Source organism: Pseudopipra pipra, chromosome 19 (genome assembly GCF_036250125.1).
Source record: "Pseudopipra pipra isolate bDixPip1 chromosome 19, bDixPip1.hap1, whole genome shotgun sequence".
Classification (NCBI taxonomy): domain Eukaryota; kingdom Metazoa; phylum Chordata; class Aves; order Passeriformes; family Pipridae; genus Pseudopipra; species Pseudopipra pipra.
In genome coordinates this window covers 1,666,312-1,681,197 of record NC_087567.1, presented here as the reverse complement: position 1 = coordinate 1,681,197, position 14,886 = coordinate 1,666,312, and the positions used below count along the sequence as shown (strand labels likewise).

General features: G+C 55.2%; 1 protein-coding gene across 2 annotated transcripts in view; it reads left to right on the top strand.

The window, feature by feature from the left end:
* Positions 1–4,450: 4,450 nt before the first annotated feature.
* SHISA6 (shisa family member 6) overlaps positions 4,451–14,886 on the top strand; it is a 261,122-nt gene continuing 250,686 nt past the window's right edge. Inside the window, exon 1 of one of the 2 annotated variants that reach the window (XM_064675625.1) lies at positions 4,451–5,322. In XM_064675625.1, the coding sequence (XP_064531695.1) occupies positions 4,643–5,322 (680 nt within the window). In that variant the 5' untranslated portion in view covers positions 4,451–4,642. The remainder of the gene's footprint in view (positions 5,323–14,886) is intronic. The other variant, XM_064675626.1, reaches the window with a different exon arrangement.

Genomic DNA, 14,886 nt, shown 5'->3' with positions numbered 1-14,886 from the left:
AAACCACAGAATTCTCTCAGGCACCAGAGAATCAACCAACCACTACAAGCTGATGAAATGTCCCTGGTTTGGGGTAGACTTTTGTCCTCTATTTTAAGGCAGCTGCTCAGGAAGCTGCATAAGAAGCTGATCACATCTGGCACTGCCCACCCTGGTGTGTGTGAGGCCCTGCTGCCTCTGTGCCTGCTCTCTCTGGGCTTGTTTCCCTCATGGTTCCCTGCCTGCTGTACCTGGGAGTAAATATCCTTCTTGTAACAAACTCGGGACCCATCCATACCTATTAAAGCAAGAAAGAATGCAGCTCCATAGAAATAATCTCCCAAACTCCTATTATTAGCTTTTTGTAGCTACATTAATTTTAGAAGGAAAATTAGGTCCAAAGTGCTGGGCTCATTTTAATGAAGATTCACAGTCACAACTGAATCCCTTGACGAGGAAGAATCAGCTTTTGAGCACATCAGACTCATTGCAAACTCCTCACAAAGTCATCAGTGTCTGACGGGGGTGGCAGGAAAACGAGCTAAAAGGGAGCGATTCCGTGTAGGGATCGGAGCGAGCAGGACTTTCTGAACCTGCACTTCCCTTCCCCGCCTGCAGCCGCAGCAGCTCCGGGAGAGAGATGAAAGCACCCGGCACAGGAGATAAACAAACAAACAGCTCTGAAACAGTCACGCTGCCAAAACAACCCGGGGAGGATGGGACGGGAGATAAAAGAGAAAGTGCTGGAGATTTTGGAGTGACTTCCAGGTGGGGCTGGAATTAGGGAGCGGAGCTGGCACCAGAGTGAGCTCCCCTGGGCAGGGTTGGATGTGCAGCAGAGGCATTTCCTCTGCAAGCATCTCGTCCTTTCCTTCCCTTCCACAGCCAGCAACGCGGCTTCAAATCCCAGGAAAGTCCCAGAAACCCAACATTGCTCCTCGGGGACTGTTTCCTTCTTTTCACATTTACTTTAGCTCTTTCTATCCCGTATTTTGGCTGCGGGCCACGGGATTATATGGGATATCCAGGGAGACTCTGTCCTTCTTTAGCTCGTTGGTGTTGATAAATTGAACAGGAGGAGGCAGAGGTATCAGAGTGTTTCATCATTACCTCGGGGTGATAAAGCCACGGTGGGATCAGAGGAGCACTTGGAGCTGGTTCTGGAGGCTGTGCAGACACACTAAAACAAGGCACATCTCAGACCCCAAATATTCTGTGGGGCAAAACATTTAACATTTAGTGCTGTTCTCCAGGGAGATAGTTCCACCAGGCTTTTCCTGTGCCCTTGTAACATTTGGCAAAAGGGCAGAGGAGTGTCAATGGTTTATGTCCCAAAAACTCTGGCTCTTGTCCCCTGAGGATTGACCTCAGCAGGTCCTTGCCCACCAGGGAGAGGGTGCTGGGTTTTCTCCCCTCCTCTGGGCACAGCTGCTGCAGAGACCTCAGGTCCTGTATTGGTGTGCAGGGACCGCCCAGGGGAGGGAAGGACACAGGTTGCTCCATCCTGATACCTCCCACACTTCACAAAGCCTTGGAGAAGCAGGGACAGAGTTTCAAGGCAACTCAGGGCTGAAGGTGCTTTCTGTGGTGCATTTGATGAGGACATGCTGGAAGGCCCACAGGGTTTGGAGATGGCCTCCTAGCATCAGTCAAGTCTGCTCTGTGACCTTGGATGTCAGGTTTTGGAGGTGCCCCATAACAGGAGCATTATTTCCCAGGGGAGGACAGGTGAGCTGGGCTCATGGGATTCGGGGTTCAGAAGGGTGCATGCACTAAACCAGCTCAACCTTCCACCTGGGTGCTCACATGGCCACACTGGTCCTACACCTCAGCTTGGGGTTTGGGGTCAGGCCCTGCTGAGGCCTGGGGACACCCTGGCCTGGATTTAACAGGGAGACCTGGGCACCTCCCTCACACCCAGTACTCCTTGGGCTGTGCAAGGGTGGGGCTTCTTGAAGAGTGAAGTGATTACCTGATTTCCCCAGGTGTCCCCCAGCATCAGAGCAGCTTTAGATGGCAGAGCCAAAGCTTTCTTTGCCAACCTGTCAGTCCATGGGCTCTCCTAAGAGAGTTATAAAATGAGTTGTGGGCATTCAAACCTTTGGTAACTTGAAGAAATGATTTACAGAGTGTAGGCAGGGGATTTTTAAGGGATGGTTCTCCCTTTCCACTGCTTTCTTCCCCCTACATCCCATTCCCCACTCTCCTGAAAACTACTTGCCTGCAGCTACAGGGCATCACTTCAGTTCCCATCTTCTTGTGCTCCCACTGCTGTGATTCCTCTCTGTCCTCTGTGTGTCCTTCCAGCTGGTAGCACCTTGGATGTCTTCAGAAAATGTTTGTGAAGGCTTTAGTTTAGTTTGCAATGGGACACAGGGGAGGCACCAGGACTTTGAGGAAATTCTGGCTTGGTGGCCCTGGCTCACAGCACTGAACTCTCTGTGCCTGAAGGAACTTTGCTCAAAACTGCCTTAACCAAACCTGTAGTGGCTGTGCCTGGGTCACTGGGCATGGCCAGTCCAGGGCATTGCCAGCCCATCCCTGCAGCACCCAGAGCTGCCCTGGAGGGGACCCAGTTGGAAGTGGGGAGTGTCTCAGACAGTTTGGGGTGGGGGATGCCACTTTCTCCACCCTGAGCCTTTACAGCAGAGAATTGAGACTCAGCTGGGCTCAGTGAGGTGCCAAGGGCCCCAGGCTGGAGTAGCAATCCCTGTGGAGCCTGGGAGCCTGTCCCTGTGCAGGGGTTCACAGGGCAGGGGAGACAGCACGGCCCTGGTGGGGCCTGACAGCCCTGGGGGCAATGTCTGCCCAGCACCAGGTTGTGCTGCCCTGGGACAGGGACCTCCTGGAGGCACATGGTGAGATTCTTGGGGTGTCCTGTGCAGAGCCAGGAGCTGGGCTTTGATGGTCCTTGTGGGTCCCTTCCAGCTCAGAGTGTTCTGTGGTTCTGGAGAGGTGAGGGAGCTCTGCCCCTGAGCTGAGTGGGACAGACCCCTGGACTCCACCAACCCTGGGAGGCTGCACGTGTCTCTGGGGCCCCCAACCCAAACAATTTGTGCACATTTATAGGTCCTGCTCATGCGTATCCATGAAGATTGTGCCTCCCCCACACACTGACAGGGAACATATCACATGTCCAGGGCATCCCTGACACTCCACACACCTACAGGGTCTATGGAGCCCTCAGACACCCACAGGGACCACATTCCCCACGCAGACTGATCCATAAACTCTTACAGGAACAATCCCCAGTGCACACACTGAGGGGCCATACAGACTGCAAACCTACAGCCACCATGGCCCCTCTGTGCCCACGAGGGGGCTGCTGTCCCTACACCTCCAGAGGGACTGTACCCACAGCTGAGCCAGTGGGAACACATCCCTGTCCACCCCTGTCCCCAGGGACAGGGGCCACTCACCACACACACCCATAGGGAGCAAATCCCTGCCTATCCCTGCAGGGACTCCATCCCCAGGGACACGTGTAGTGACCACACACAGGGACCCCATCCCTGCAGGGACCACGTCCACAGGGACAGGTAGAGGGGCCACACACACCATTAACGACCACATTCCTGCTCATTCCTGCTGGGACCACACCCCCAGGGACAGGGACAGAGGTCACACACCTATAGGGAACACATCACTGCGGGGACCAAGTCTGTAGGGACAGGGACAGTGGCCATACACACCTTTAGTAACCGCATCCCTAGAGGGACCACATCCCCATGGACAGGTACAGGGGCCAGACACACTTACAGGGACATCCTTGCCCATCCCCGCAGGGACCACATCCCCATGGACAGGTACAGGGGCCAGACACACTTACAGGGACATCCTTGCCCATCCCCGCAGGGACCACATCCCCAGGGACAGGTACAGGGGCCAGACACACTTACAGGGACCGCATCCTTGTCCATCCCCGCAGGGACCACATCCCCAGGGACAGGTACAGCGGCCGCATCTACAGTGACCACGCCAGTGCCACCGCTCCGGGTGCGTTCCCCCGCGCCCCGCCGGAGCCACCCCGGGGCCGGCGGGTCGGTGCGGGTGCGGGTGCGGGTGCGAGCGTGCGGAGCTCCCGCCCCGCGCGGTCCGGGGCTGAGCGCGGGTTCCCCGCGGTGCGGGCGCGGTGCCGGTGCTGCCGGTGATGTCAGGAGCGGCCCGGCAGCGGTGGGCGGTCCTTCCCCGGCTCTGCCCGGCCCCTGCTCCGCGCCCGGCCCGGCTCCGGCTCCGCCCCCGGCCGCGCTGGGAGCGCGGGCAGCCCCGCGGCCCCGCTGCAGTCCCGCTCCGGCATGGTAAGGCCGTGGGCGGGGGGCGTGCGGGCGGGGGCGGGCCGGGCTGCCCGGGGCGCGGCGGGCTCTCACCCTCTCCCCGTCTCTCGCAGCCCCTCTCCGGAGCAGCGCCGGGACCCCGCCGCCTCCAGCCCCGCTCCGCCGGGCTCCGCCGCTCGCCGCCCGCCGGCATGAAGCGCCCGGCGCCGGGCAGCCGCCGCTGAGGAGCCGCGCGGCAGCAGCGGGACCCCCCCGTGCCCGCGTCCCACCCCCGCCCGCCCCGTCCCCACCCCGCTCCATGGGGCAGCGCCGCGGCCGCTGAGCCCCCCCCGCGCCGCCCGCCCGCCGCCCCCCGCGCCGCGCCCCGCGCCCCCCGCTCGCCCCCCGCCATGGGGCCGCGGCACCTGCTGCTGCCGCTCCTCCTGCTCTGCCTGCAGCTCCTGGCCCTGCTGCTGCTGCCCGCGCAGGCGGCCGGGCCCCCCCGCGCCAAGGGCAACCGGACCCAGGGGGCGGCGGCGGCGCGGCGGACCCCCAAGCCGGGCAAGGAGCTCCTGAACCAGACGCTGGCGGGGCCCGGGGTCGCCGCCCCCACGGCGCTGCCCGGGCGCGGCAAAGGCGCGGGGGGCGGCAAGAGCCCCCCCGGGGGCGGGGGCGGCGGAGGGGGCTCGGCCCCGGCCCACGAGACGTGCTGGGGGTACTACGACGTGAGCGGGCAGTGGGACAAGGAGTTCGAGTGCAACAACAGCCTCACGGGCTTCCGCTACTGCTGCGGCACCTGCTTCTACCGCTTCTGCTGCAACAAGCGCGCCGAGAAGCTCAACCAGAGCTTGTGCCGCAACTACAAGAGCCCCGAGTGGGCCCACCCCACCACGGCCAGCGGAGCCCTGCCCGCCGACGGCGGCGACGGCGGCGACGGGGACGCCAACAAGTACGACCCGGACAAGGACAGCACCAACGCCACCGTCTACATCTCGTGCGGGGCCATCGCCTTCGTGCTCATCGCCGGCGTCTTTGCCAAGGTGGCCTACGACAAGGCACGGCGCCCGCCCCGGGAGATGAACATACACAGGTGCGCCCCCTCCCCTGCCCCCAGCGCCCTCCTGGCCAGGGACAGCCCCCTCCCTCTCTGAGTGTTCCCCCTTTGCAAAGTCTGCTCAAGGGGTTCCTCGTTGCACTCCCCATCCACGGGTTTCCCACTTGTGCAGCCTGTCCAAGAGTTTCCCCATTGCATGAGCCTTCCAAGAATTCCACCTTTGAACTGGCTGTCCGAGGGTTCTGTTTTTACACCACCTGTGCAAGGAGTCCCTTTGAACTACCCATTCAAGTCCTTGTGCTTTGCACTGGCCGACCGTGAGTTTCCCCCTGCTCCACCTTCCACAGATTTCCCCAGTGCCATGGCTGTCTAAGGGCTCCCCTTTTGTGCCACCTGTCCAAACCATCTTCCATCGTGCTGTCTCTTCGAGGGGTCCCCCCTTGAGTCACTCACCCAAGGGTTTTCCCCTGGCTGTCCAAGAGTTCTCTCTTTGCACCACACGTCAAAGGATTTTCCTTTTCCATCCTCTATCCAGGAGTTCCTCCTTTGCACGTTCTTATCAGGGACACCCCCACCTCTCGGTGCCTCCCTCCCGTCCCACCTCGGTGCCTGTCCTGCTGCCCCACGGCCCCATTCGTGGGTCGCCGTCCCGTGGCTTCAGCGCCGGCTCCGCGGACAGTTCCGTGCTCGGTTCCACGGGCAGGACCGCGGACAGTTCCACGGACAGTAACGCGGGCAGTTCCGTGCACGGTACCGCGGACAGTTCCATGGACAGTTCCATGGACAGTTCCATGGACAGTTCCATGGACAGTTCCATGGGCGGCTCCGCGCTGCCGAGCGCCCGGCCCGGCCCTCCCCGCGGAGCCGCCCCCTCCGGCATTCCGGCACCCCCACCCTACATCCCGGCACCCCGACACCCCTCTCCTTCCTCCCGGCACCTCCCTCTGCATCCCGGCACCCCCGGCACCCCCCTCTGCACGCTGGTACCCCGGCATCCCCCTCTGATCTCTGGTCCTCCAGCACACCCCTCTGCACCCGGGCACGACCCCCCTCCAATCCCCCGGCACCGCCCTCCCGTCCCCCGACATTCCCCTCCTCCCCCTCGGCACCGCGGTACCGCCTTTCTACCCCCCGGCACCCCCTCCTGCCCCTGGTACCCACTCCTGCTGCCCTCCAACACCTCCCTATTGCCCCCCCGGCACTCCCGTCCTGCTCCCCAGCACCGCTCACCCTCCCTCCTGCCCCCGGGCACCTCCTCCTGCACTCGGGCACTCTGGCACCTCTCCTGCACCCCGGACCTCCCGGCACGCCCTTCCTGCCCCCCCCCAACCCCCCCCTCCTGTCCTTCTGCCCCCCGGCACTTCCCTCCTTCCCCCTGCCATGCCCCTCCTGCCCCCCAAAACTCCCCTACATCTCCCCCGGCTCCCTGCACCCCCCCCCCCCCGCCCCTGGGGGCAGCAGAGCCCCTTGGCCCCTGTGGATCCTGCCCTGCCTGGCCCAGCCAGAAGTTTAGGAAGTGTGGAGGGGACGGCTCTGCCCCCCCTGGATGGTACCTTTGCCTCGTGGTGCCAAGGGCTGTGTGGGAAAGCGCTGGTGGTGGGGAGAGTTCTGCATCTGTCCTTTTTTATTTCTTATTTTATCCCCTCTAAACCCTGCTAACTCTGTCCTTGCTGGTGTAAGAGTAGTTTGGGGTCCTCTCAGCAGTGCTGTTACACATGTCTGAGAACACTCGACGTGTCAGAGAAAATTCTGTTTCAAAGCAAAAGCTCAGGCTGCTGTAGCAATTCTCATTTTGGACGAATGCATCTACTCTCTCAGTTCATATTTATTTTATGATGAAAAAGTCCCTCCAAATGATGAGTGCTCCTTGCGTGCCGAGAATCCAAGAGCTTCCTGTGTCTGAACGTAAAAATCGGTGAGAGGCTCCTTTATAAGAACACTGTAAGTGGGGAAAGACAATCTCTGGCAGATAATGCTTCAAAAAAATTATTTTAATTTGGAATTGTTAGTCAAAACTATTAAAATCATTGACCATATTTTTAAGGCTGAACTCCAGTTGCAGTTAAGAGAGACTGGAGAAAGAAAGTGGAGGTTTTTACAAAGAAAAAGAGATGAGTGACGCAGTTTTTATGTATTTGGGGAGATGTGTTTTATTTAGACTCCTCCCTGAGAGTGGATGTGCCTGCAGTGAGGCCAGGCTGGTTTACACTTGCTGAGGGTCTGACCCACATATTCCATCCCAAACCCCACCTGCCCCTGGTCTCACAAGGAAATACCTCTATGGTGCTAACAACCAGACCCAACTGCATGTGGTGAGGGGTCCTGAGAGTGGCTCAGCCAGAAAAGAGGCTCCTTTAAGTGTTCTGTTAACTGAGGGCTGGTTCCCCAGCTGCCCAGCTCTTCTGGCTTCGAGGCAACTTTGCCTGGGCCTTATCTTCACACTAAATTTGGAAATCTGGGTTGGATGCCCATATGTTACTTCTGCTCCAGCTCCAGCGTGCTACAGGGCTGAATCCTTCACCCTTGGAAATCAGAGACAGCCTTGCCAGACTCGTCTGGATTATTCCTGATGTTTTCATGTCTTTGATGCTTGCTTTGCTTTATTTAGAGAAGTTCTGCTGAAATGATTCACCTGTGTGCAGAGTTATGAATGGCAGATTGAGTGCTTGGGAAGCTTGACTTCCAGAGCATTTTCAGGAGTTGATTGACTTCTATAATATGATAGCTGGTAACAGATTATACCTTTCAGAGCTGTGTTACCTGAACTTGATCAACACTGCACGATGGTTTAAATATTATGAAGTGCCAGAGGCTGCATCAGGCTGAGGAAAAACGCTCTCAGTGGTCTAAGCAGAACATAAATACGAGGAGTGCAATGGTTTGTCTTTGTCTCTGTCAGCTGCTGAGGACTAACAGGGAAGGAGGGAATCAGGATGTGCTCAGATATTTCTATTTGTTTGAGGCTGTGTCTATTGGAGTGAAGTGTAAGTTCCAGAATAATTCAGCGTAGTGGTGGCGAGTACATTAAATCTCCGTGTGCATCCCAGCAAAACCTCTGGGATGAGGAGGAGAGCAGCAGAACAAACAGAAACTGCTACAGAGGGCTGGAAACAGCCCCTTAGGACCAGTACCCCACATTCAGGGAAGATTAATCAAGACTTGCCTGCACTTCACCACGAGCAAGATCACACTGTAAATTTTATTTCCTCGTGAATGGTCAGATAGAGGTGCTGTGTGTAGATGTTATTTCTCTGCTCATTTCTCATCCAGCTTTTACAGAAAATCCTTATTAACTCAGTCAGAAAGATCATTTGGAGGGAGGCAGGGATCATTTAATGTCTTTTGATAGAAGGAGGGTTTACAAATTCACCGGAGAACTGTCACTCTCCTGTGAAATGAAAGGCTGGCTGTGCACAGAGATGTGCATGTGCAGCTCAGAGCTGGAATCAGCTCTTGTTTCCAGGCACTACAACATCCCTTTAAAGCAGAGGCACTGCTGGGATTCTGGGCTCAGCAGTGGCAGTGACTGAGACGGTTGTCTCTGAGAGCAGTAAGTGGAAGAGCTTTGAAAAACAGCAGCTGAAATATTCATATTTTGCACAAGCGCTTGTAATGCTTTGAACTGAACTGATTTTTAATGGTTTTAGGATCTTTCAGCCTGATCATACAGAATTACCTCTTGGCTGGGTTTGCTTTGGAGTTCCACAGCCAGAACTATTGCTGAGCTCCAGCTAGAAGCTGGGGCTGATTTCTGAGAGTTGTAGCCAGCGATATTATGTTGATGCTCTCTGTCTGCATTTGTGAGGATGGTTTGTTTTCATCAGTTTGTCAGGTCTTTATTTTTTCTCAAGCATTTCTTAAGTGGGCAGAGTGTTTGCTTTACTTTCAGGATGGGGATGAGCTAAGGAATCTTTGAACAAGGAGTATCAGTTGTTTGGTTGCAAAGCTGTTTTTCTCTAGCAAGGAGGGGTGACCCAGAATATTCTCTTACCATGGCCATGACCCCAAATCCCCAGGCTCCAGTGCATAAATAATTCACAGATAGTAGTATCGCTCCCTGACCCCTGTTTAGCCCTCAGCAGCAGCCACTGTGCTCTCTGCTGAGCTAGAAATGCACAAATTAGGACTGGTTACAGTCTACTGAGAGGGATTGAAATATTCCAAGTCCTTCCCACATGGTCAGCCCAAGGCAGAGGGAGACAGTGGCAGTTCTCCTGTAGGAGATTTTCCCCAGTAAACCAGCTCTGTATCCTGCTCTAAGGTTGTCTTCCTTATCTGGGCTTACCTGGAGTGTGATGGTGCAAAGGGCACAAACAGGCACCTTCTGCCCAGAGCTTCCCTTTCCCTGCTCCTACATCAGCTGTGTCGCTGCAGAGGGAAAGATCCCTGTGCTGCTCTTCTCCTTGGCCTCTGCCTTTGCTCCTCCTGCCCTGGGAATAATAACACTGACTGGGTTTATAAATGACCACCCTTTTCCCACGTAGAGCCCACGGTGCCATTTTTAGCTGGCAGCTCTGAATTTCCCCGGGAATCTGTTTGCCCACAGACCCGGGCAGGCTGGGCACTGGTTTAGGCGAGGCTGACAAAGTACAGGAGGGTTTCTGTTCCTGCAGGCCGGTGCACTGCTCTGGGTGAGGCGTAACTCTGAGGACAGGAGGCTTTCTGTTCCTGCCTCTCCCCACAGCTCCGGGCCCGGTGCTTGCTGAGGGCTCGTGGAGGGCAGCTGCTTTCAGCTTGGGAGGCTCCTGCCAAGTGCCTCTGTCCGGCCAGGCTGAGTCAGACGGGATCACAGTGCTGTGCTCTGCTGCCTGTGTCCCTGCAGCCCAGCGATCAACCTTCACCCCTCCCCAGGGCAGGGAGAGAGTGCTCAAACACACCTGCCCGGGGGACTGCACTGAAGGCTTTTCCTTGGACGCTGTTGCTGCTTTCAGTCTCTTTCCACTGATGTGGTTTTTTTCATGCTCTGACGTTTTTACTCCCCTCAGACCCACTTTCTGCTGCTCCTTGCCCTGCTTTGTGCTGTTTGCTCCTGATGGTTTCTGAGTCTCTTCTCTAAAGTGCCCTGTTCCTCTCACAGGCACAGAACATGTTAGACTTGACTGAGGGAAAAGGGAGAAGGCACAGACAGAATCACAGAATGGTTTGGGTTGGAAGGGACCTTAAAGATCATCTCATTCCAATCCTGTACCCTGGATACCTTCCACTAGAGACTTGTGGCCTCAGAGAAATTACTCTTGACTAGTTCTGTTTCAAACCAACGCCACACCTTGTTTTATTTGGGGTAATTCCCAAGCAAGGAGAAGACCTGGATCCTGTCCTGTTTGCAGGATGAATTTCCCAACCCCAGCTGGCCAAATCAAGGCAGGAGGTGTATTTCTGTGCAGGTACCTGGACAAAGTATTTGCTTTTTGTTTCACCTACATGTCATGGAGAAGCTTCAGTCTGAAGCTCTGCTGATAGTTTGCAGTTTGGTAACTGGGGTTTTTTGCCGTGTTTTCCTCTCTGAGTCTATTTTATAAAGAGCCTGACTTCGTAAGAGCACAGAAGCTGCCTGGCCACAGAATTCCTCTGGATGCTCTTGAATCTTCTCCTTTCTCTTTGAACTTCCCCCATTATGAGAGGCCACTCTCAGAAACCACTCTGCCCTCACCAAATCGTTTCAGTGCCTCTAATTCCCATTTATTTGGTATTTTGCTGTTTTCTAATTAACTTTTTCTATTAGTCAACCTCTATCCTAAGGTGTCAAGGGAACCCAGTCTAGCTCTGAACTATTTCTTTCAGTTTTGTAATCCCTTATATCCTTAACCAGTTGATCTCTGTGCCTTTGGAGATCAGATGCTTTTTAAAACTTCTGTTTCACGTAAGATCTAAATTTTATCAGGAAAATGAGATCACGGTGCTTTTTGCTTGTCTTTGTCCCTGCTCACATGGGCAAGCTGTGTTTCCTTAGATCTCTGTGCACTGCATTGCATGGAGGGCTTACATGTCTCATTCCCCAGGCAGATAAGCGTGGGATTCTTCCACAATAAATATTGTGCTGCAGTTTGACTCTCACCCAATCTCCTTTGTTGCAAGGGCTCTTCAGAGTTAGAGCTCTTCAGGGAGAGTACAGCTTTCTTCAGTGAGTTTAAAGGCTCTTAACTGTGCTCATAACATAGGACTTGGTGCAGAAATAGGTACCATGTGCATGAAACTTCTGTGTGCACTCGTGTGCTTCTCAAAGCACTGCATGTCCACCAAGTGCTGCTGCCTTTGTGCCTGTGGATATCCTGAGCTGGAAGGGACCCACAAGGATCATCCAGTCCAGCTCCTGGCCCTGCACAGGCCCATCCCCAAGAGTCACCCCCTGTGCCCCAGAGGATCAGCCAAACCCTCCTGGAGCTCTGGCAGCCTTGGGGCTGTGCCCACTGCCCTGGGGAGCCTGGGCAGTGCCCAACCAGCCTCTGGGGGAAGAACCTTTGCCTGAGATCCAACCTGAGCCTGCCCTGACACAGCTCCAGCCATTCCTTGGGTGCTGTCCCTGCTCCCCCCAGAGCAGAGCTCAGTCCCTGCCCCTCCTCTGCCCCTGCCCAGGAAGGTGGAACTGCAGTGAGGTTTCCCCTCAGTCTCCTCCTCTCCATGATACACAAGCACCAACGGGCTAAAGAACTGGACCAGCTGACCTCTCAGGGCAATTCCTGCAGCCTTTCATGCCTCTGAAATACCTAACAAGATCTGCTAGTTTAATTTGCTCTTCTCTCCTCGATCAGGATGGTGCTCTGTTCATTTTCTGCACAATAACACTGCTTCCCTTTCTCCCCAGTGCTGTGTTTCCTGGGTCCATCATTTGGACAACACTCTCAGGCCCACGGTGTGACTCTTGGGGATGGGCCTGTGCAGGGCTAAGGGTTGGACTCGCTGATCCCTGTGGGTCCCTTCCAGCTCAGCACATTGTGGGGTTCTGGTATCTCTTTCCAAGGCCCCCCATTCTCTCTGTGAAGGGGCTGAGCCGGGTGGGTGCCAGGAGGGTGCTGGGGTGGAGGAGCACAGGGGATCCAGGAGCTGTTCCAGCAGTGCAGCAGGTGCCTGTTCCCTGCCTGCACTCTCAGCAGTGCTGGGGACAGCCCTCCTGGAGGCACCAAATCCTTTGTGCCACTCACTGTCCCCAAAGCCCTGGGCATGGTTTAGATGCAGGGCTTGGCCCTTGCTGCTCTGGCCACCTCCTGCTCGGTGTAACAACCCTCTGAGGAGAAACATCCATTGGAAAGCTTCATTTTAACCTTTTAATTACAAAATCTTTTTGTTTTTTCTTTCCCTTTGGACTTGCTGTATTCACAGGAACTGGTATTACCTGCTGTGAGTTTAGTCACTGCAATGAATCCCTTGCCCACATCACAGAATAGCAGGACACTTATTTGTATATTAGTGTGAGATGTGTAAAGAGTTGTGTAAGATGTGCCATCAAGCAGTCTAAGATTTACTACTCTTGGTCATAGCTGAAGTCACCCAAGGCAAGAGCTTTAGTGTTCAGCTGCTGATTCCCCCTCATGTTATAAAGAGAGGAGAGATGATGAGCTCACAGCCAAGTGTTTGCTTGGGATTTATCAGTACAACACCTATTTTCTTCTGCTTCAGCTGCAGTGCCTTTTCCACACACCTGCATTCATCCACCGGGGTGCATCTATAGTGTAACTGTCACCTGTGTTTTGGGCTTGTGTTCCCCAAGATGGATGAGGCAGGAAAGGTGCCAACCCCCTCCTGCTGGCACAGTCTGGGCAATGCTCTGCTCCTCAGTACATCTGGAATTCAGCTTTCATTGAAACTTGTCATTAAAGCCAGACTAAATCCTAGGAGCTTCCCAAATAACTCTTGTGTTTGACATTAAGATTTTTTTGAAGACACCTGACTTTTCCCTGTGGTGTTTATTTTTAAGGAAGAGTTTTTCCTCACTTACACTGAGTGCAAACGCTCTTGGAAGGATGTCCCAATGCTTTCTCTTTTTCCTTTCTTAATTCCATGGGTGAACTCACCTATTCTTGCACACACACACACACACACACACACAGGCATAGAATCATAGAATACAATCACAGAATCATGGAATATCCTGAGTTGGAAAGGACCCACAAAGATCATCCAGTCCAACTCCTGGCCCTGCAAAGGACACCCCAAAAATCCCACCCTGTGCCTCATAATGTTGTCCAACCCCTCCTTGAGCTCTGCCAGGCATCACCACAAAACCCATTCCCGCCGTTCCCCCCTGGAATTCCAGCTCTAAAGCAGCAGCTGCTGCAGTTTGGGGCAGCTGTGGTGACTAGTCTTTTGCTGTGGGACTGGTGCACCTCCAGGACAATGCTGAGGCCCTGCACTGGGAGAAAGGAGCCTTGCTTTGGCAGTTGCTCCCAAAGAAGCCTCCCACAGGTTTGCTGGCAGCACCGCCCCGTGTTTCCCTGCCTGTATCGGTTTTCAGTGTGTTGGTGCAATCAATTAACATCCCATCCTTCTGGCAGTAAGACCTGGGCACCCTCAGAGTGTGGGTGCCCTGGAGGTGATGCCCAGGAGGCAGCAGAGGGGAGGTTGCTGATGCCAGGCAGTGCCTTTGCCTGCCCAGGTGCTGTCTGACAGCAGCACAGGGAGATGCCATGGACAAGCAGGGCTGGGCTGGCAGGACCTGCAGGGTGGGAACCCCCCAGGATCTGAAGTGTAGGAGCCCTCCCAGGACCAGTCAGACCCAGCTCTGTGTGGTCAGTGTTTGGACCTTCCCAAGGCACGCAGCAGGTCTGGGGACAGGAGCCAAGCCAAGCCATCAATAATTCACAGCACCCTGTGTGTGACTGGCCAGTGACCGAAATCCTGTCCCCTGGAGAGTTGGCCCTTCCAGGTGAACTGGATCCACTCAGGATAAATCCCCTCTCTTGGACCAGCTGCCTCTGTGTTTCCAGGTCGGTAGCAGAGCAGAGGGGAGTCTTTAACCTCGCTTTTTTTAAGGACTTGTAGTGAAATCCTGGCCATGCTGAAGTGGGTTGGAGTCCTGCCACAGGCTCCATCACAGCTCTGCTTTTAGCAGGCTCTCAGCTCAGCCAGGCACTGCTCTTTTCCCTGGGCTCTGCCAGATCCATTTGGTCATTCCTTTTCCATTCTTCCCCAAATTCAGAGGGACTTAGAACAAGCAATTCTGTTTTCTAACACGCTGTGCTTGAGGTCTCCAAGAGAGGGGATTTTCAGCAGAGTGAGGTTTTGCATGAGTACAACCTGCACTGCTGGAAATAGGCAGCTCTTCCCCTTGCCTTTCCCATCCAGCACCCACAGACCCCTCTACTCCCATCTTATTGCCCACAGGCCACATCTCAACCTGTTGGCGCTGCCACCAAAGGTCCCCTTGTCTTCAGCAGACCTGTGCCCACACTCACACTATCAATCAGTGTGGAAAATCTGTGGAGATTGGGAAAACAGGCCAGTACTGTGAGAAAAGGCTGTGGGGGAGGACTCTCGTTGGGAGTTCAGAGAGCAGGTCCTGGGCTGAGTTACTGAGGGGACAGGGAGCTGGGCCCTCACAGCCTCTGCAGCTTCACCTTCTCTCTGGTTACAAAGTCCTACTTTGGTATCAAAGTCTATTGATTT